The following is a 21,384-nucleotide window of genomic DNA, read 5'->3' as shown; positions in this document are numbered from 1 at the left end:
GAGGCAGGTGTGGATGTGTCAGTGATTACTGACCGCAGAAGACTTCAGGAACAGAACTACAGAGGCTATACTGCAAGATATAAACTGCTAGTTAGCTGCAAAAACAGGACAGCCAGGTAACAGTTTCCTTAGAAGTACGTAAAAGAGCCTCCACAATTCTGGAAAAAGGTCTTGTGGACAGATGAGACCAAGATTTACTTGTGCCAGAGTAATGGCAACAGCAAAATGTGAACGCCAAAAGGAATTCCCCTTGATCATCCACAGAAACCCCCCCCCCACACCTCATCTGTGAAACATGCTGGGGGAGTTAAGGTCTGGACATGTAAGGCTGCCACAGGTGCTGGCAGCCTGTCTTCATTGATGATGTAACTGCTGGCAGCAGCAGAATGAATTCTGAAGGGTACAGACCAATCATATCTGCTCAAGTTCAAAGAAATGCCTCAAAACTCAATGGATGGTATTTCATCAGGACAACAATCCCTAACATACTGGCCAAGTCATTCACCCAATGTGAATCCCACTGAACTTTTCATTTGCTGGAGAGAAAACTTAAGGAAACTAGCCCCCAAAACAAACAGGTGACTGCAGATGACTGCAGTACAGGCCTGGCAGAGCGTCAGAGAGAGATGATACCCAGCACCTGGTGATCTACAGACCAGACCATCATTGCATGGAAAGGATATGTGACAAAGTATAAACATGACTACTTTTATTTACACAACATTATGTAAATAAAGTGTATGAAAATATCCTTAAATAAAAGCTGGGAATTCACAATTTGTTTGATAGCAAATCTAAAATTGTGGGGTACAATGCCAAATCAAGAGAAAATATATCTTCATCGCAAACATTATGGAACTCACAAACCAAGCTGTTCATACTGTATCTGTACATGAACGTTCTGTACAAAATGCTTCAAAGTGAGCGGCTAAAAATCTTGGTTTATCAACCCCAAACTGACAGGTTAGCGAAGTTATTTAAGACATTAGGCTCCTTTTTCAGAATCAATGTTGCACAGCACATTGGCACAGTCAGAGGCGCAGCGCATGGGTGCACTGGGCATGGCTGCAGAATATTAGGTCAAAGTGCGCGGAACGTGAAAAATGGGCTGGAATAGACGGAATATATTATCGGTAGATGTGTTGCAGTTGGATAGCCAATCAAATGTCCTCTTTTCATTCCCCTTAAGAGCCATACACTCTTTGTCCCAGCGTACTGCCAATTCCTATGGCCTACCACTGCAATTGAAGACGAGCTGGAGCTCTTACAAGAGATGTCTAGAGTAGGGTTGTCACTTTTTCCAAAAATTGAGTTCAAACAAATCTAATTAAAAAAAACATTTTCTTGAATTTTCAATGAAATCTTGCCTAAATGTACAAATATTATAGCCCAGTTTTAATGTACCATTAAATCTGTAGTTTAATTGATAGCATGACCCCACACATTAATTTTACTTGTAGGCTACTCAATGGTATATGGAGATAACTAATGCAGTTAATGCATGTAGCTACATGTAGCAAATGAATACACTGATAGTGTGCATCATTCACGTGACATCACTAATCATCTTCTTTTGAAATGCCTTTCCAGGTCTTTACTGCACCTGCTTTCAGCTGATCTTAGTTTTAGGGGTTTCTGTCTTCAGTCTCCTCTTCAATAAGTAAACATGTATGCTTGATTGGATTTAAATCAGCTGACTGACCTGGCCATTCCAAAACTTTCCACTTTTTCCCCATTGATGAATGCTTTGGTTGCATAAGCAGTGTGTTTAGGGTCATTGTCTTGCTGTGCGATGATGAGATGGGAGGAACTTTTTTTGCACATAGTCAGACAAAATAGTCTATACACTTCTAAACACATAAGGGTGATTTAGCATACATTTAGTTTTACCAAAATTGTGATTTATTTTTTACATACATTTTATTTATTGATTAACAGTACTTGCTATCTTATTTACTGGGATGCAATTTGCGTTGTAAACTTCCACAAAATGCTCTATATAAATAAATGGTGAATTAATTATACTGTATCACTAAACACAGTTAGGGCAAAAATCTGAAAGTTTCTTGAAAAGTTGCAAACTTGCCAGGAGGAGAATGTAAGTGCATGTTTCCCCATCCAGTGTGGAAGATGGTGAGAAAGGAGAACCAAATGACTGCAGTTCAACATCATGGTTTTTGACAGCCAAAAACTTCCAAAGATCACACACAATTGTGGACACTATGGGCTCTATCTTACATCCGGCGGAAAGCGGCGCCAAGCGCAACGCAATTGTCTTTGCTAGTTTCAGACCGACGCAGTTGTCATTTTCCCATCCAGCGCCCACGTTGTTTAAATAGCAAATGTACTCGCGCCCATCTGAGCACCCATGGGCGTTTTAGTCTTAAAATGAGGTGTGGCCAGGCGCATTATTGGCGCATTGCTATCTTGAGGCAGCAGAAAACGATTGCGCGATTGACCAACAAAAACCTGGTCTTAAGTTAATAGCGTAGTATTTTACTGTTTTTACTTAAGGGCGCATTATTAAGATAGTAATATGCGCCTACATTGGCGGTTGGCAATGCACAATATTTTAAAAAAATACATGTCATAATGGTGAGTCATAATATTTATCAGAATTATCTGCCAAATCTGCCATTATAATAGCAATCCGCCAAGGTGCAAGCGCACCTGGCCTTTAAAGGTAATGGGAGATGACACTCTGATTGGTTTATTTAATGTTACGCCCAAAACACACCTATGATTAATAAAGAGACTAAGCACAACCCCTTTGAATCGTGCGCCTTACTTTGCGCTCAGATTATCCGCCATTAAACTAGCAAAAGTGGATTTGGACCCGCCCTAAATGCACTTGCACCATGCGCTTTAGACCATGCGCTTAGATCATTAAAATATAGCCGTATGTCATTTCCCACATCATCAAACATTAAAAGTTGGCTCACTGCCATTATCTTGGCAAAGCGAGGATGCTTAAAATACTAAATGCAGGGGTGCTAATAATTGCGACACTTATTTTCCAAAAAAAAAAAAAAAACAATTTCATCATGAAAATTTTTTTTCTCTGAGCAGTGATATACTACATGGCCAAAAGTATGTGGACACCTGACATCCAATATCTTATCCAAAATTACGGGCATTACTATTGAGTTGGTCCACCCTTTGCTGCTATAACAATTTACACTCTTCCGGGAAGGCTTTAAACTATATGTTGGAGCATTGCTGCAGGAATTTACTTTAATTTAGCCAGAAGAGCATTAGTGAGGTCAGGCACTGATTGGCTGATCAGGCCTGGCTCACAGTTGGCTTTCAAATTGATTCAGGGATGGGGTTGAGGTCAGGGCTCTGTGCAGGCCAGTCAAGTTCCTCCGTTCTTGACAAAAACCATTTCTATATGGACCTCGCTGTGTGCCTGGGGGCATCGTCATCCAGAAACAGGAAAGGGCCTTCCCAAAACTTTTGAGGAAGTACTGAATCATCTAGAATGTGATGCATGCTATAGCATTAAGATTTCCCTTCACTGAAACCAAGGGGCCGAGCACAAACCATGAAAATCAGCCCTAGATAAAGCGGTTTCCAGATACTTTTGGTCATATAGTGTATCACAATAAGATTACATACTTTTTTAATATTGCTGACCATAGACAACTTCGATAAACATTTTAGTGCATGTTATCCAGCACGCCTTGTCCATACATATTTAAATACACTCAGTGGGTACTTCACACTTGCTCATTATCACAAAGAGCCCGCTTCTCCAGACAGTGAACCATGTGATTGCAACTCAGCATATATAGCATGCAGACATGGTGAAGTGGTTTAGGTGTTGATCTTCCAAACATTAGAATGCATGATCTGAGTGTGACCTAACCGACTTTGACCATGGTGTGACTGCTGGCTCCAGCACCTCAGAAACTACTGCCCTCCTGAGATTTTCACACACAACGAGTATCTAGTTTACAGAGAATGGTACATAAACAACATACAACCAGTGAGAGGTAGTTCTGTGGGCAAAAACACCTTGTTAATGAGAGAGGTCAGAGGAGAATGGGCAGACATGTTCAAGCTAACAGTAAATCCAACTTGTGGTGCTAAAAATGAGGTTGCAAAATGAGTAATATTAATTTCAGAACCTTTTTCTTCTAAAGTAATCATGTTACAGCTTATTTCTGAAATTGAATTGACATTCAAAGCCTCTCTCTAGAAGTACAAAATAATAAAAATTTCCATCACAGTCCTGTGCACAAAACAATTGTTCACTAACCAGGCCTTTGTATTGAAATACAGCTTAATGTCTCTAATAATAACCAGTGTGCACTGATAATGTGCTTTTTCTGAATCCATTAAGTTCACCGAGGAAGGAATGCAAGGTACTTTGCAGCAAGTACTTTCAATGCAGTGAGCGCTGGGTTGCCTTAGACAACAACACCTCCAAGTGGTTGACAGTTTAGTGGCAAAATAAAAGATTCAACTGTGAATGATTTGACTGTGAAAAAATGTACATTTTTTTACCCGGCCAGCATTAGAAGAATAAATATATGAAATTTAACAAATCCATGCATCGAACACAAATTGAATGTCTTGTGTTTTCTTGTAGTTTTCTCAAGAGTTCATACTGTGGCTGGGTATAAGGGGGGAGGTCACTCTGTGTCTGAGTAGCCCCCCTCAGTGGTTGCCCTGGATACGGCGGTGTTGGTCCGACCCTGTTTGCTGTGCACGTCAGCGGATGCAGAGGAGCGATTTGCGTTTTCCCCCTTCTCCTCCTCCTCATCTTTGTTCTCTTCCCCCCGGCGTATGAGTGTGGGACCGCTGAACAGGCTTAGTGGTTTCCCCAGGATCCCAAAACTGAGGGGGAGGGAAAGAGAGAGTCCAGTCTGAAAATGTTGCCACTACTGAGGTCTGATACTACTGCTCATATTAATGAGATGAAAGCACTAACAATGTTCCACAGTGTATGTCACTTTGAAAAAGAGTGTATGATAAGTTAATGTAATGTAATGAGAGGGGAGAGAAATCTGATGGCTTCAGAGAGAGACGGAAGGCAAGGCCTTCGGAACAATGTTACTGTATAGTGCTTATGCTCTGAGTGAACCCTGGAATTGCTTTGCTGATCTACCGCTCATAGTCCGTTGATTTTGCCACCTGTAATCAAAGATGTTCTATACATTTTTTCCTTTGACCCTTTTTACTTCTGTATTCTAGAAGATTCTATCTGGTATCAGGAGCTTATTATGTGATCTGTTTTGTTATCCTAGCTTTGAATGCTGTGTCTTCAACCATGTCCCTTTATGAATATTCATAATGAAACATGAACATCAAAACTCTTTGAGTTTCAATTTTGCCAGGGAAAAAACTCTGTCTTAATGTTAAGAATACAAAGCTAGACACAGCCCCCTGTAGCCCAGCATGCTGCAGGTTTTAGTTAAGTTTTTCATGCAGATTCCTTAACTCAAAGTTAAAGCAGGTGAAGAGACACGTTGTGACTAAGAGTTTGTCACCTGAGAGACGCAAGCTGATCGGTGAGTTGGTCCAAGAGGACCTCCCTGTCGCAGACAATCAGTGAACGCTCTTTCTGGGGGCTGAATGCGCTGAAAAGGTGGGGGGCAGCCTGCCCCGTAGGAGGGAGGAGGGCCTCCATCAGGGGGGTACGTTGTGTTAACACCTTAGTCAGGTCCAGCCTTCGTGGGCAATTCCTGCTGCTGAACGGAAGGGAGGCAGAGAAAGGTCGAGTGAGACCTTCACTTGCTTGTGACTACACCACTCATTCACAATCAATGGAAGGCAGGACAGGAATAACCAAAGACAGGGCAGGTGAAATGTGAGGGGTGGGACACCCCCAGATAGAAACAGCGGAAAGCCACACTGTGCGAGAAGGTCAGATTCGCACCTTTTTGGCACAGGGGGGCCGGCCGGATCTTTGGACTCCACCTCCCCTGCCTTCTGGGCACGGTCCTGAGAGGACACGCCCTGTTTAGCCCTAAGCTTGCAGGCGGGGTTGAAGGTGTCAGAGTACAGCAGTCTTCCCACTTCCTCCTGAATCGCACTCAGGTCCTTCCTCTCAAAAGTGACCCAGGCAGCATAACACAGGAATCTGTACAGACACTGAAACAGAAGGACAGCCTGAGTGTCTCAAGTCACAGTAACTACGTACTAATAACACTCATGTGCGGCAGCAATGGAGAAGAAAATTGGGAGAAATAATAATGCATAACGTATATAAAGGATATCTGGAGCTGATCTCTAAAGCTCAGCATGCACTTGAAAATGACTGCATATTAGCTGGAAAAACAATACCAAGAACATGCTGGCCTTTTCAAGATTCACTCATGAATATTATTTTTGCTTAATGGCATCATAAAACAGTATAACTAAACGGTCAATATCAATCTCAAATTACAAATGCTGGGACATAATGAAAAGTCTTAGGCATATCTCCTTATGAGATGGTGCCTATTTTGATAACATGGATTGCAGTTATGAGACTGCAGCTCCAAAAAGACACACTGTGTGAGCCAGTGTGGTGTAAGAAATTAAAATTATACATCTAATTACATCTCAAATTTTATTCACCAGTATCAACGTTTAGCAGGTGCTGCTCAGATCAATAGATTTTCATTTCAGTGGATGGGATGAAGGTTTACACCACAAACATATCTGTATCATATAATAATTATTGGACTGTCCACTATAAAGTGATATCACTGAATCAGCAGGCAATGACCATCAATTCAGGCCCACTGTTCTGTTTAAGATAACTCCCAATGAAGAGTGTAGAGAAAATGCAAAAAGTGCTTCATTAAGTAATGCACAAATCGTTTAGCAAGCTCAAGAGACCAACAACTAGTTTTGGCTTGCAAATAGAACCTGGATTTTAAACACCAGACTGCAGTACTGAATTAAAGTGAAATTGCAGTTGCACTTCTGTAAGCTGATGTTTGCCTTTGTTGCATTGCCATTTGTGATGCTATCTCTGTTATTTAGGGTGTGAAGAGATTGCAGTGCTTAAAGGATCCCTGATTGTCATCATTCTGGGGAAATTCTACTCTGAGTGGTTTGTTTAGTTTTAACACAAAAGACTGAGCAGAAAATAAGGCCTCAAGTCAATGCAAAAGGAGATAATACTCTGAACTTAACTTCCACCTCTGTGAGCACTATCCTTGACGTTACGCCAGTATAACACACTAGCTTACATTGCTAGCTTGCAGATGAGATATGGCGCTAAGCAACAGCACAATATAAAATTATCACAGTTAATGGAAACAAAGGGGGGATCAATTTGTTTGTTATACAGTTACTGTAGCTTTAGGTAATTCATTGCGATTTTACAAACAGTGTAAGGCCATGTGCATTAAAATGGATGCTTAATTATGGCCAATGAATTCCTTTTTAATCCGCAAGGACAAAACTGACCAAAACAAAATTATAACAAGGGCAACATGATGAGCACCAGTCTAAAATATTTTGTGACTGTGCATTAAATATTTTCTGCCATATACTGCATACTTTTACATGTGAATAAAAAGCATGACAAGTTACACACTAGATCTTTTCTACTTATTTTTAGTTGTTATTATTTAGAAAGTGTAAAAATGACTCCTGAATCAGCAGGTGTCAGGGACGTGCCAGCTTAGACACTGGTCTGATACTCAGAGGGTGGTTCACAGAAGTGTGCTGCATTTCACACATACCTCGTGCTATTTGCAAATCGCTCTCTCACCACAACCTGCCAGTGTATCATACTTTAAGTTTCTTTTGAAACGTTTGAAAGTTCAGTTCAATTCTCTCAGGAGGGCAGTTCAGAGCAATAAACCTGCTTATAACCTGCTTATCGTGGAGAGGTATACGTCTGGACGCAAGGCCAATTTTAGACTGTGGTATGTGATTGTGTACATAGTGTCATACCTGTGAGACGTAATTGACTGTTTAATAACGGTGTTCATTTTGGTACACACCAACTCCCCAGTCTTGGGTTCACTGAATAAACAACTAGACAAAGCTGCACCAGCCCCTCCCTGTTCCTCCTTCCTCTGTCAGTTTTACAGAAATAGCATCTCTTTGAAAACTTCAGCATGATCCATGGGCGGAGTCCAAACTTGATAAACCAAAGTATGTGACAATGACAGAGGCCATTTTTATTTCGGTCTCTCAATAAAGTTCAGCTTGCCCTTACCTCAAACACCTCTTTGTGCTTGGCTGACGTTTTTCCCCTGTTGGCATAAAACATAAACAACAAATATATTTTGAGACAAATGTGTAATTATGAACACTATCTGCTCTGAGTGGACAGTGGTACATCACTCAAAATCTTGACCAAATCTTTATATATTTGGTTCAAGCTTGCTGATTGGTCAATATGCATCCCACAGAGACAAAGGACAAAGTTGAATACAGGCACCTTGAGGGGAAATGTGTTCATTATGCACAGAACTGACAAAAGCAGAGAAAAATGCTCAAAAATCTCATTTAACAAGAAAACACTGTTTAAACCAGAATGCCTAGTAAGCTACACACAGAAGAAGCTAGCTACTTTCACGCAAAGATGATCATAATCCCATAGCTGGACTAACTGCTTTGAATCTTGATGTTATTAACAGTATATATTGTTGAATGCAAAGACCATTGCTGGATGTACTTTCATATTTGCAAGACAGGAAAATATGGTATCAGCACCATTAAATGAGGTTGTACACACAGAATTTCTTGATAACATAAGTCCCTGAGACGTACAAGGCGAAAAAAACATTGGGATTAAAACAGCTGATTAAACATGCCACTGAAAACCCATTTTAACAGTTAGGTATTATTCACCACATAACACTTTATGGCGGTGTGGTTAGAGCGCCATCTGCAGGCAGCGAGGGAGCGGTTCAGTTGGCCTACAACCACAGCTGTTTGAAATTGCAATTAATTGCTAATTGTTTATATGCTCTGCCTGCTGTGAGACCGGGGCGCTGGAATGTGAGACGCATGCGGGAGCGACGTGCCATTTAATCCTCTTCCCTACCGTGTGTGTTTGGTTTTTTTCTGTATCCGTGTTTTTGTATTGAGCACACAATAAAGCCCACGTGCGACCAAGAATGACAAATTCTGTGGTTTGTGGGGAGAAGGACTGCACAACTTATTACACACTTCTAATCGCCATGTCACCCATGGAGAAACACAGAGGCTGCATACTTATGGTGGAACGTGTCACGCCTCCATTACTGATTAGTGTGCAGGGGGCGTGACAGAGAATCTCACAGGTGAACTGTCATGGTGGACCAGATATGGCCTTGTGGAACAGGTGCAGCCATGCTCAGCGTGTACCAGTTGCCTGACAAGCCTGAACTGAGATGGAAGTGAGCATCCATTTTACTTGGGAGCGAACGCATATCTCATGGCAAAGAATGCTGGTGTTTCAGGTGGGGTAAGAGTGTATTATGCTTTGTGGAAGTTTTTTTCCCCCCCTCCCCAGCTGCCACATACCTTAGCTCCACCTGAGCAACACTTTACCTCTCCCTATCGCCCTCTGCTCCACAATGTTGACTCATTACCCCACCCAGCAGCCCTGCCAATGACTACCCTCGTCAATGAGCTCTCCTCCCATTTTCCCTCCCCATCCCCCTTTCCCACAGCTCGAACTCAGGATACCTGGCTCTCTCCTCCTGGGCCGGACGTGAAGTTTCGCTGTGTGCCGATCATTAAAGTTGCTTTGACATAGTTCTGCTTGTCTGTCTTTACATGCAAAGGCAGAGAGATCAGGCCATGATCGGGTCAAGATGGAAGGGAGGGTGGGAACCGGGCAGTACAGCGATACAGGTAAATGGAAAATGATTAATGTTCTGCTGATAGTAATGTAGAGAAAAAATTGTTTTTCAAAATAATATAAGCCACAGCTGCACTTGTTTTTCAAAAAGGTTACTCTAGGTCACTTTTGCCTCTCAGCATAACTTCTAGCATTAATTCTAGCATATTAATGTTATGTAAATGAAAGTAGTCATGTACTTTGGCACAAATCATTTTCATGCAATCACAGCCAGAAGTCTGATTCCCATAGACATCACCAGGTGTTGAGTATCTTCTCTGGTGATGCTCTGCCAGGCCTGTACTGCATCCATCTTCAGCTCCCGTTTGTTTTGGGGGCTGGTTACTTTAATTTTTCACTTAAGCATATGAAGCGCATGTTTAATTATATTCAGGCCAGGGTGAATGACTTGGCCAGCCAACTTTTCAGTTTTTAGCTTTGAGAAAACTTTGTTGCTTTAACAATATATTTGGGATCATTATCTTGCCTTAAGATGAAGTGACGCCATCCAATGAGTTTGGAGGCATTTACTAGAACTTGAACAGATAAGATTCTGCTGCTGCTATCAGCAGTTAAATCATCATTGAAGACAAGTGAGCCAGTATGTGTCACAGCCATACATGCCAAAGCCATCACCCCCCCCCCCCCCCCCGCTGCCATGTTTCACAGATGAGGGGGTGCTTTGGATCTTGGGCAGTCCTTTTGGCCTTCACACTTTGCTCTTGCCATCACTCTCACACAAGTGAATCTGGATCTCATCCATCCACAAGGCCTTTTCCAGAACTCTACAGGCTCTTTTAGGTACCTCTTAGCAAACTGTAACCTGGCCATCTTGTTTTTGTGGCTAACAAGTGGTTTGCATCTTGCAGAGTAGCCTCTGTAATTCTGTTTGTGAAGTCTTCTGCAGGCAGTAGTCACTGACCCATCCACGCTGCCTCCTGAAGAGTGTTTCTGATCTGTCAGGCAAGTGTTTTTCTTCATTATGGTGAAAATCATTTGGTCATCAACAGTAGAGGTCTTATTTGGCACACCAGGGTGATTGTGATTACAGAGCTCACCAATGTTATATGCTATATAAATAAAGCTTATTATTATTATAATGTTCTCCTTATTAATGATGTGCCAAACTGTTTATTTTGGTAGGCAAGATTGGCCTATGACTTTCATTAGCACAAATCTAGCCCTCATGTTGACAAATGCCAATTACAGACTCCAAAGGCAATCAAAATGCTAGACTCAAGACTAGATGCTGAAAGCTCTCTTATACCTGCAAAAAGGAAGTAACATGCCTGAGTAATCACAAACACCAGTAAAGCCAAATATTATGGTGCCCTGAAATGGGGAGACTGTATTTTTTTTTTTGTATGTGTAGATGAATGATGGCTTTATATTTTGTATTTGTTTCAGGCTGGCTAATTTAAACTAGTGACAGGCTGAGTCTGTTCACTCAAATACACAAATTAAAATGGAAAAATGCATGACTGCAAGAAAAACACAAGATAAAACATATAATCAACCATTTAAACACAGTTTTGTATATATGTACTGTATATAATGAAATGCTGTTTATCCCACGGCACGTAGTAACTGGCGCCGTGGGCTATGTATGGCAAATTGTGGTCACTCACTCACTCACTCACTCACTCACTCATTAACAGACGACCTGAGAGGGACGTTTAGTTGGACGCATGCGCAGGTGGTGCTTCGTTTAGTCGGAGTAGGCGCAACACAAACATGTTAGGGTTAGCTAAAGTAACGTTAGGCGATAAAGCTTTCCTAAAAAATGTTGTGCCATTCCGCACATTTTTAAGCACAGCTTCATCGCCTTACGTTACTTTAGCTCACCCTAAATGTTCGCATTTTGCCTACTTTAGCTAACCTAGTTAGCACGTACGGATCGCCTACTATAGTTAACCTAGTTAGCACGTACGGATGCTATCCTGCACGCATCAGTAGGAGCTAAGGACACACAGCTGCAACCACCGATACGGATGTATGGACATACGGAGGACAACAAATAAAGTTACAGTGGTGACGATGTGCCATAGCTAGCTAACTATATATTACGGAGGCCAAAACGGAGCTTTACAATGTCGCCAGCAGCGTGTGTGTGTGAGCTCGGCAGTAACTGCTACTGTGCTGTTAACCTTCATTGATCGCCGTACAAGGTTCATGTAAAGTAGCTAGCACAATCTGACAGCACTAACCCATAAATATGTACTGCGCATGGTACTTGCTCAATCGAACGGTAAATGTGAAAAACTTTCACTTACAGTGAGCGCCACCAAAATTTTCTGTCACACCCTCAATAAATGGCAAAACTCCCAGTAGAACATTGAATTAAATCTTTTAAAGTTATATATTTTCTGAAACGTTATCGATTCCGCTTGGCCACAGTCAGTGAAAAAACACGATCTGACCGTATACTTTCTATGTACATTCCATCAAAAGGATTCAGCCTAGTTGTTTGCTACCTAAACTTCACAGCACAGTCATTGCTGTTATTATGCTTGTAGCTTGAAGTGTCTCTTTTCAAAATCCATTTCAACCATTCACAAATGGCCTGGGACTTTGAACTTATAAGGCGGTATCAAGTCTCCAGTGAAAATATTGCCCTGGCTATATCAGTCAGAATTCAAGTTGCACCGTGGGTCTGGACGGTTTTGTGCTTGTTGAACTTAATGCTGTCATGAGTATTCATTTAAAAGCACTTGAATCTAATTTGTTTTCCATGTGATTAATAAATATATTTGCTTTCATTCCGAAACAATGTTTTTCGGTGAAAAAGTACACGCACAAAAAAAGCCTGACCTGTCGCTGTGTGAGGTAATCTGGAGAAAATGCTATACAACATGGGTCTGCTCTAAACGGACTTTAGTCACCCCCCTCCAAAAAAAAATCCTTCAGTAACTATGAGGATAAATCAGCTTGTCATTGTTTATAAAGCATGCAAAATGTCCCACCCCAGCATAGAGTGGGATGCCTGAATCCGTTCCGGCATTTTATGGTTAACGCGCGAACAATGCAGCTACTGTGTATACAGCACTGTGAAACAATGTTGAACGCCCTGGGCAAATTATACTCCTGCATCAGTTGTGCACAGTGGTTGTGCGAACATGTCATTACACAGGAAGCCCAGTCTTTATTCACTAAACAACCAATCATTGCTTGGGTGCTGCCTGCGCAACTGGTCATGCAGGTTCAAATCCAGAGAGGTGTGCAGGACTCACTGCAACCTCCACTGTGATGGCTGAGCAACTTGTGTGACCCTGCACAGAACCCCACCCCCAATGCCCTCCCCCCCCTCCCCGTGCAGTTTTCATGTTTTCACATAACCATAAAACAACTATAGGCTCAACATCAAAAGCAACGCCCCTATCAGCCTCCCCATCTGCATAACATAGACACCCTCCCACCCCAGTAAGGCTTGGCAGGATGCACTGACTTTCCAGCAGACAGCAGGGGCAGGGTGAGCTCCAGGAGCAGGGTGGAGTAGTGGATGGCCAGCTGCTTCAGGGACAGGTCCACCTTCATGCACGCCTCAGCCATCTCCTGCTGTTCTCTCAGACTCTGCTCCCTGGCATACGTTTCACACAAAGTCAGGCCACAAGCTATCGCATGTCTCTTAAAACTGCAGCTTAACAGTAAGAAGGGGCATGCAGGAAATGTCTGCCTTTATGCCCACATTCATAAAAACACCCAGTGACAGAGACCCAAGGATCTATCTGCAACAGTGCATTTGGGGACTAAGGCCTTAACCTTCGTCTTTTACCACAGCACTATGTTATTTTGTTATTTCACATAACGATATGTATTACTTGGTTTTATTATTTATATAACTAGTTATTGTCCCCAGTAAAGGAAATCTGCTAAATGAGTTGATAATGGTAAGAACAATGAATACACGACACAAAAACAGAGAAACAAAGACTACAATCTCAGTAGTGGGAACTACACTCTGCAATGATGGCACCAGGACCATATTTTTATGATCATTTGGACATTAAGAAAAATGATACATCATCTGTGTCACCAGTCACACATAAATAAGCCTAACCCAACACGTTCCTTTGTGCAGACCTTGAACCTACATCATATGAGGTGTGGTTTTCTTCTCCAGGGTTGTCTTCACAAAAAAGCAGGATAGATAAAGCAGAAGGGAAGCAAGAAAGTCATCTAGCTCCCGTTGTCTGCAGAAACACAAGGAAAATATTTAGCTATGTTCAGTCCTTTTATCAATGTGGCTATGTTTATTTCCTGCAATCTTAAATGTAAGTGCAATTCAAAGCATTCAGCAGTACTAAGGATTCTAAGAACAGGAGATGGAAGGTGCTATATAAATAGCATGCAATATCATTGTCCATTAGTGCTGCACACAGATTAAGAAGAATCAGGATAATTAGGATATTTCATACTTCAATATGGGCAGGAAACCCAGAGGAACAGACTCCTTCTCCTGCAGCAATATGAGTGTTGCCTCTGTCACATGAAAATACAGAGTCAGCCCCCAAAACCTCAAATGAAACAATGAACAATAATATGCATACAGCGATTGCATTACACTTCAGTCAATGGAACTGCATTATATGTGGCTTTGAAATATACTGGGAAAATAATCATGTAAATATGCTAAATGAATGAAAGACTTGAATACAGTACATTGGAAATGATTATCAAATATTAATCAATAATGCAATATGTAAAAAGTATGCAATGAGAAGAACATTTCGGGAGCCAAAATAAAATAACCCTCCCAACAAACATTGATTTGGCGATAATGTATGAAATGTGTAACACATCACATTCATACTTATGAACTAACCACACTACCAAAAAGAACATTTTGGATCAATAAGTGTTTTGATTCCTTAGATGCCTACGTTTAATATCTTCGATCGTGACACAGTCCCTCTGGTCCCGTTTTGGGGATGACTTATAGGCATTTAGCTGGGCTTCTCCAACAGCACTCTTGTCTGTGGGGCTACGGGCCCTAGGTTGGCCTTTGCCAGACACTGCTGACACTGCAGACCTGTGAAAATAATAATTTTTAAAAAACTGATTTTCCTTTGCAGTCAGACATAAATCCAACCTGAAAAAATAGTTACAGATCGCAACTAAACAATATCATATTAATCAGCAACCACAAAGCAATATTATACTCTCAGTATATGGGGGTATTGTTTCATAAATAAATAAGTAACAACAAATTTCGACCAAACAAATGTAATTGGTTCACAAATAAATGTAACTGGTTCATAAATAAATGTAACTGGTTCACAAATAAAAATAACTGGTTCACAAAATCGTTTTGCATTCATAAACATATCTCCCCAAAACAGACGAATGAAATAATATATTTCCATTTCTTGACACATAATTTTTCTGAAAGGATTTACCAATGTGTAAGCATTCATTTGAAAAGGACTCAATGTACACTTACGCATTGTCTGGCACGTATGGAATCGCTTACATGCATTTGTGAGTTTGTGAGACAATCCTCACAGAAAGATGTGCAAATAAATCCACAAAAAATTTTTTCACTGAATCTACTTTAGCTAATCAGATTTTAAGACATCCTGTCGCTAACAACCACTTCAACCAATCAGCTTGCCTAAGATTTTACAAGCGAATCAAGTCGTCAAACCTATTATTACTCAAGAGGAGCTGACATGTGGCATTATCACCTTTCCCAAAAGGAAAATTTCTTCCTTATTTACATTTTTCTTGCCTTGTTGGCATGGCCACTTATACCGCTTGAGTGCCTACTGAGCCACAAACGTCCAAGTAGCACTGCATTTAAAACATGCTCTCCTCCAGTGCACTTGCAGGTGAGCCAGTGACTGCCATTCTAAAGGCCACACAGCACAACAGCAGCACCAATCAGGGGAGAGAGATATCTCTCAACAGTACCCCGTCAGCACTATTCTCTGCTGGTAGCCTGTGAACACCCTGACCATGTGGAGAGCACCAATTAAGAGTAGCAAACTCCATCATTAAAAATGTTCTATATGTATAAAAGTATGAAAGTTAAGTACAAATACAGAAATTAGAATTTCAAAATTTAAAGGGCACACTGGCATCCCAGCTTTTTTTAAATTTTTATTTTTTACAGCAGCTGGTACAGTGGAACAGTGGTGGTGGAGTGCTGAGGCAGGAACTGCAAATAATAAGCTGTCCTGTCCAGGAGGGAGGCAACCTGAACTAGGGAGGTAGGCCCAGGGATGGTGTGAATGCAATGGTGCATACTGTGATCCCACAACTGTTGCTGTTGAGGGTGGGGTTATGTGGTGGGGACAATGCTGAGGACCCTGTTTGCCCGCTGTCAATGAGGAAGCCCAGGAAGTTATGTGGAATGGGATGTCAGGGAGAAATGTACTGCCATAATGCACTGGTAGGTCAAGGGCGCACACAATGTTGACGGTAGCATTTCAGCCCCAGAGATGGAAGATGCATACAAGGGCAGGTGGCAGAAAAACCTCTTGTGTGTCCAAACAACATAAGCCGCGTTTCCACCGCAGGAACTTTACCCCGGAACTAGGAACCTTTTGAGGAACTCAGTGCGTTTCCACCACAGGAACTAGAGTCTAAATTTAGTTCCGGGGGCTTTATTTTACCCCCCAAAAAGTTCCTGCTCGGGGGGTAGTACTTTCCGAAAGTACAGGAACCTTTCGGGTGGAGCTTGCAGCGCTGAAAATTTCTGATTGGTCGAGTACTCGCAGCATTTTTTTGTGTTTGTTTTCAGTTGCCATGTTTAAAAATATGCAGCCGCAAACCAATTTATTTTCATAATAACTTCAAATCAAACTTGTATGTTATGCGGCGCAGTAGCTTAGTTTTGGTTATAGCCTTCTGTTCTTTTCTATAAATTTTTTTTATAAAAAGCATTCGTGCTGGGACAGCATATTACGTACCAAAACATTCAAACGGATTAATTCGGTTGCTGAATATTTTCTTCCGGATTTTCTTTGTTAGCCCGTTGTAATTGACTCAAAACGTTTGATACAGTTATGTGAGGTATGCGGTAGTTCTGCGTAATTCACATTGGTGATACAGTAAAAGCAAACTGGAAATCACCTTCCGCACTTTTTGTCAGGGTAAAATAACAGGTTAATTCTAGTAATCGTCCCTTTAGCTTTTTCAGACTGCCGTAATTTTACTCTGCCATTCTTCAATTCCACAAAAAGACCAGGAAGACTATGGACTAATTTATGGTGCATGGTTCGCATCTGGAGGGCACACTTCGCTGCTCGGCTAGCAGTGACTTCGAAGGAAAGCAAACGGTGGCTGTACCACTACTAATTAAGATTTTCACGCAAGTCCGAGTTTTCGTTCTATTCTTGTCATTTTGCGATTTGCGATATGGAATTGACGATGAGAAAGTAATCAAACAGCAAATTGTTTACAACGTGTGCATGTTTTCTGCTGTTGTTGCCAGTTATACATATAAATGTGAATGCATTCTGTCGCTTCGGATGTCAAGACATGAAAGCGAATGTTCGCATAAAAACATAATGAATGTGTTTGAGAGGATATATAAAACAGTTACAATCTGACTATTGGCCTGTTATATCCTATTTGTTCCATAACAACGGTCCAAGTTCAACTACCAACGACAGTTTTGCTTGACAACGGTAAAATAAGCCCAAACGGCTGCAGAAGAATATTTCAATTCCAGGTGATTAAATCGATAAAAAAAAATAATAATACAAAAGTAACCATATATAATCATTGTTGGTAACCCGTTGTATATAAGTGGAATAAACCCCTCTGGGCTGTCCCGGTTATTAGAAAATAATGTAGGCTACTTCGGTGGTAGTATGGGGTTACAGAAGAAATCATAGGACAGATGGACCGACGACAACGTCGTTTTTTCATACGTCAGTGGGATAATTTGCCTAATCTTCGCGGGACTTTAGACCGCGGTGGAAACGCTGACAACCATGGGCTGAAGGAACCTTTTAGTTTCTTGAAAAGTAGTTCCTGGGACTAAAAGTTCCAGGTAATTTTGGTGGAAACGCGGCTATAGTTGTGTCGTTGCTGTGTCGAGGAGCAAGGGAAGGCACACATCCCCTAACAGAACCATGCATATATATTTTTTTTTAATGAGCTGTAGTTGACATTTTGAATAACTGTGGGCCTAACCGGGGCGGGGCGAGCAGGCTGCATCTCGAAAGTGCCGGGGTGGGTGCAGATTAGCATACTTTGACAAGATGATTGAGCTTATGACATTTTTTGCACATCTGTTCCTGTGCAGGGTGAACTGGAGTTTGGTGAAAATATGATATTATTATTATGTCATTAGAACTTCCAATAGAAGGAAATTATTCATTTAATTATCATTATAAAGGATTTTGCTCTTACAATTCCAAATTTCAACCATAAAAATGTATTAAATCAATTTGATTAATACTATGTGACCTGGTGTACATCAGTTGGTTCTAGAGCTGTACCACTCACCTCCTGGGACACAGTATCAGCAGGTATTTATTCTAACCATGCACTACACCACCTGATTTCACTAATGACCTTACCTTCTTGGTTCAGGATGTAAGCTCATTAGTGAAATCAGTTGGTGCAGTGCATGAGTGGAGCCCTATTCTAGAAGAAAGGTATTTTAAGTCAGTATTTCATAGCCACCCAAAGACCATCTCAACTGAAACCAGTGTCTCATTTCAGCAATCCTGGTGTTTTCCTGATAAAACACATTCAATGATAACAAGACAATTAACAAATCCTAATGATCACACTTTGGCTGACACAAAAGAGCAGAAACAATCAGTTTTGAATCAAGTTTGTCCCTCTGTCTAACCAGTGTCTATAAACACAAATTGAAGTAAGTCTATAACTAGAACTATTTTGAGGGGTAGACGCGGAGCCCTGAACTGGCGAAGTTCAATGAAAATATGGATCTGAATTCTGGATTTTGAAGGTCGAACCGTTTGTGCATTAAACATGTGCTAATTTGTATGTGCACAGTAAAAAGAGAAAACGTTATTTTTCCAGCTGCTGCCATCACAAAGTGCAGTGTACTGTTATGCTAACTAGAAATTCGAATGCGAATAGGTTGATCGCGCATTTATGAAGTGCGGATAGTCACCGAAGTATGCTACGGGAAGTCAAAGATAACATAACCCAACAGTTTAACCTTACCTTTCTGGCCGCTTGCTCACGGTGTCTTGCGAACTGAGAAGCTTGCACCTCTTTTTTCTTTCTTTCGCTTCTGCGGGTGTATCGAGACTGAACACAAATAATAATGCAATGTTATGGTGCCAAAAAAAAATGAAATCAATTTCTTCTTTATGTTGTAGATCTAGTTTTTAGGCTATGCTCTCATAGACAGATAGCCTATAAGTATGTCTACCCTAGCTAGCTAGTTTTGTGAAACCGGCACTTTAAAACCGTATTATTTTCGCTTTGGCTAAAATAGTTCAACATTTTCAATATTGCATTGCTAATTCGATACATAGGAAGGTACTGCTAGTGGTTTCTATCACAATATTTTACCTTATGAATTCAAGACTCTGATGTTCATCATTCCAGCCCCATACTCCATGTGAAGGTATAAGATCGCAGCTCTATAATATAAAGAGATAATTTAGCAAACTGATGTTAAGTAGCAAAACTGTTTTTGCTATACTTCTCAACGCAAACTAAATTCTATCAATAACCTAACAATACGAGTGTTATTGGTTTTATGTTCTGCACTGATAACAGAGAGCTTATCAGATAATTAAGATTAGCACTAGCCTACCGCTAGTTCATCTACAATTTGAAGGCATAATTCCAGCTACGTTATTTTATTTGTTAATGCCAGTAAAAGTAGGCTATCCCACCAGCTGACAGTCCCATAATAAACAACCGATCAAGCTAAATTAAAAATGTTTTATCCCTGAGCAAAAATGATGATATAGAGACAACTACCCTGGATAGTAGCCTATAATTAATACGATGGCATCTCAGGCAACACACACCAACTTTAACTTTAACTTTAACTTTAGCGATTATGCGATTATATCAATAGTATAAAAGAAAAGGAAAAATAGGCTACTAATTGGCCTGTCGATAAAAATAAAAAATAAAAAAACTGTTTTGTATAATAATTAAATTATCATGTTAGATCAACAGGTACATGTGCTTTAAGTGTGTAAGCCTAATTAATTTTACAGCTAGTCAATGAATTAACACTGCATTCATTTGCAACAGTTCGCTAACGTTAACTAGACTAGTCTAGCTAAGTTATATTTTTACTGTGGAAGTTAAAGAAGCAGGTTTCAGTTGCGGAGGAACATGCTTAGCTTAGCTATATACAGCCGTATAGCAGCTAACTCGTTAACGTTAGCCAGCTGACCCTAAACTTGCAACAAAGTAACAGGTTTGTTTCGTGCAATGTTACCATTTCCATCTGTGGTTTTGACATTTCTGCAGCGCTGCCCAGTCATGAACGTCCACGAAAATTCTTTGCTTCACGTTACATTTGTTTGAACTGTTTTCGTGTGTTTAGAGTTCATTTTAAACAGTTATTCAAGTTTAAATCCGTTTCTAAGCAACGGGTACCTATGCAAAGACTGTAATTAGCTACTGAGACCCACCCAGCTGTTTCCTGCTTTGGGTAAACAGTTCCGGTTGTTATGAGCGGTAATGAGTCTAGGCTAGTCTATCTCTCTCTCTCTCTCTCTCTCTCTCTCTCTCTCTCTCTCTCTCTCTCTCTCAAATTCAAATTGCTTTATTGGCAGGAAATACATAGGTACATATTGCCAAAGCATTATAAATCAATTCAAAATACATATTTACAGTGGAATACTAATAATGAACATTATATTAAAAGAAAATAAATAAATAAATGCTCTCTCTCTCTCTCTCTCTCTCTCTCTCTCTCTCTCTCTCAACAAATTTACAAAACCTTGTGTATATACATTGAGTCTACAATTACAAACACGCCAGAGGGACTGAAGGTTGTAATAAAAAGGATTTTTCCAACTGTTCCAATGTCTCCACAGCTGTGATTGATATCGTGTAGTACTAAACCTTATGTTAGATAAAAACCAAGATAACTTCATTTACAGAGTCATTAACCCGGCAAATAAATTTATACATAAAATTTCTTAAGAGAGCTTGGAAAGTATTGACTCCTGCAGCCACAAACATCTCACTTGCACTACACCATCTAGGTCTCTTTAGTAATATTCTCATGGCATCATTATAAGCTACTTGAAGTCTCTGTAGGCTTGCTTTTTTGTAGTTTGACCACAAGTGTGCAGTATATAGTGGTGTACAATATGAGACTCATGAGAAACAGAGACATCTTCACTCCATCTGTACACATACTAAACTTGCGTGAGAGAATGTTAGCTTGTGCATACATCATGAGGCAATGCCTATAAACATCATCATCATCTGTCATTTGTTCTGTAATAAAATGTCCAAGATATTTTACCTTATTACAGACACCAAAATTATTATCAGACAATTTGAAATCAGGGAATTTTAGACATGTGTCCTCTTTGGTTCTACAGGTCATGACAACACTCTTACTGGCATTATATTTGATATCATGTTCCACACCATACACAGAACATATAGTAAGGAGCTGCTGGAGACCAGCG

The 21,384-nt window shown here is 40.6% G+C and overlaps 1 protein-coding gene and 1 long non-coding RNA gene across 3 annotated transcripts in view; one reads left to right on the top strand and one right to left on the bottom strand.

Annotated features, from left to right (window-relative positions):
* Positions 1-21,384, top strand: part of LOC135261793 (uncharacterized) — a 499,003-nt gene that overhangs the window by 440,137 nt on the left and 37,482 nt on the right. The window lies entirely within an intron of this gene.
* LOC135261790 (protein phosphatase 1 regulatory subunit 36) lies at positions 3,582-20,377 on the bottom strand. Of its 2 annotated transcripts, none has more exons than XM_064348407.1 (11): positions 20,175-20,377; positions 19,286-19,356; positions 18,932-19,018; positions 14,662-14,810; positions 14,197-14,260; positions 13,873-13,971; positions 13,227-13,358; positions 8,168-8,204; positions 5,885-6,099; positions 5,496-5,693; positions 3,582-4,842 (listed from the first exon to the last, which is right to left on the bottom strand). In XM_064348407.1, exons 1-11 carry the CDS (start codon positions 20,196-20,198, stop codon positions 4,638-4,640), a joined length of 1,281 nt encoding a protein of 426 aa, XP_064204477.1. In that variant the 5' UTR covers positions 20,199-20,377; the 3' UTR covers positions 3,582-4,637. The 2 variants fall into 2 exon arrangements, with proteins under 2 accessions (XP_064204477.1, XP_064204476.1); XM_064348406.1 differs by having other exon boundaries at positions 5,496-5,696; positions 20,175-20,376.

The sequence above is a fragment of the Anguilla rostrata genome, chromosome 8 (assembly GCF_018555375.3).
Source record: "Anguilla rostrata isolate EN2019 chromosome 8, ASM1855537v3, whole genome shotgun sequence".
Classification (NCBI taxonomy): Eukaryota; Metazoa; Chordata; class Actinopteri; order Anguilliformes; family Anguillidae; genus Anguilla; species Anguilla rostrata.
The sequence above is the reverse complement of the archived record's forward strand: the minus strand, read 5'-3'. Positions and strand labels throughout refer to the sequence as shown.

Bases quoted from the DNA above. Each gene is read 5' to 3' on its own strand.
- LOC135261790 (XM_064348406.1), bottom strand. From the start codon at position 20,198: ATGTCAAAACCACAGATGGAAATG. The intron at 8,205-13,226 runs GTCAGTGCATCC...TTATGCCAACAG, and splicing joins CCCCTGCTGTCTGCTGGAAA to GGGAAAAACGTCAGCCAAGC. The intron at 4,843-5,495 runs GTGACAAACTCT...CCTCCCCCTCAG, and splicing joins GATCAGCTTGCGTCTCTCAG to TTTTGGGATCCTGGGGAAAC.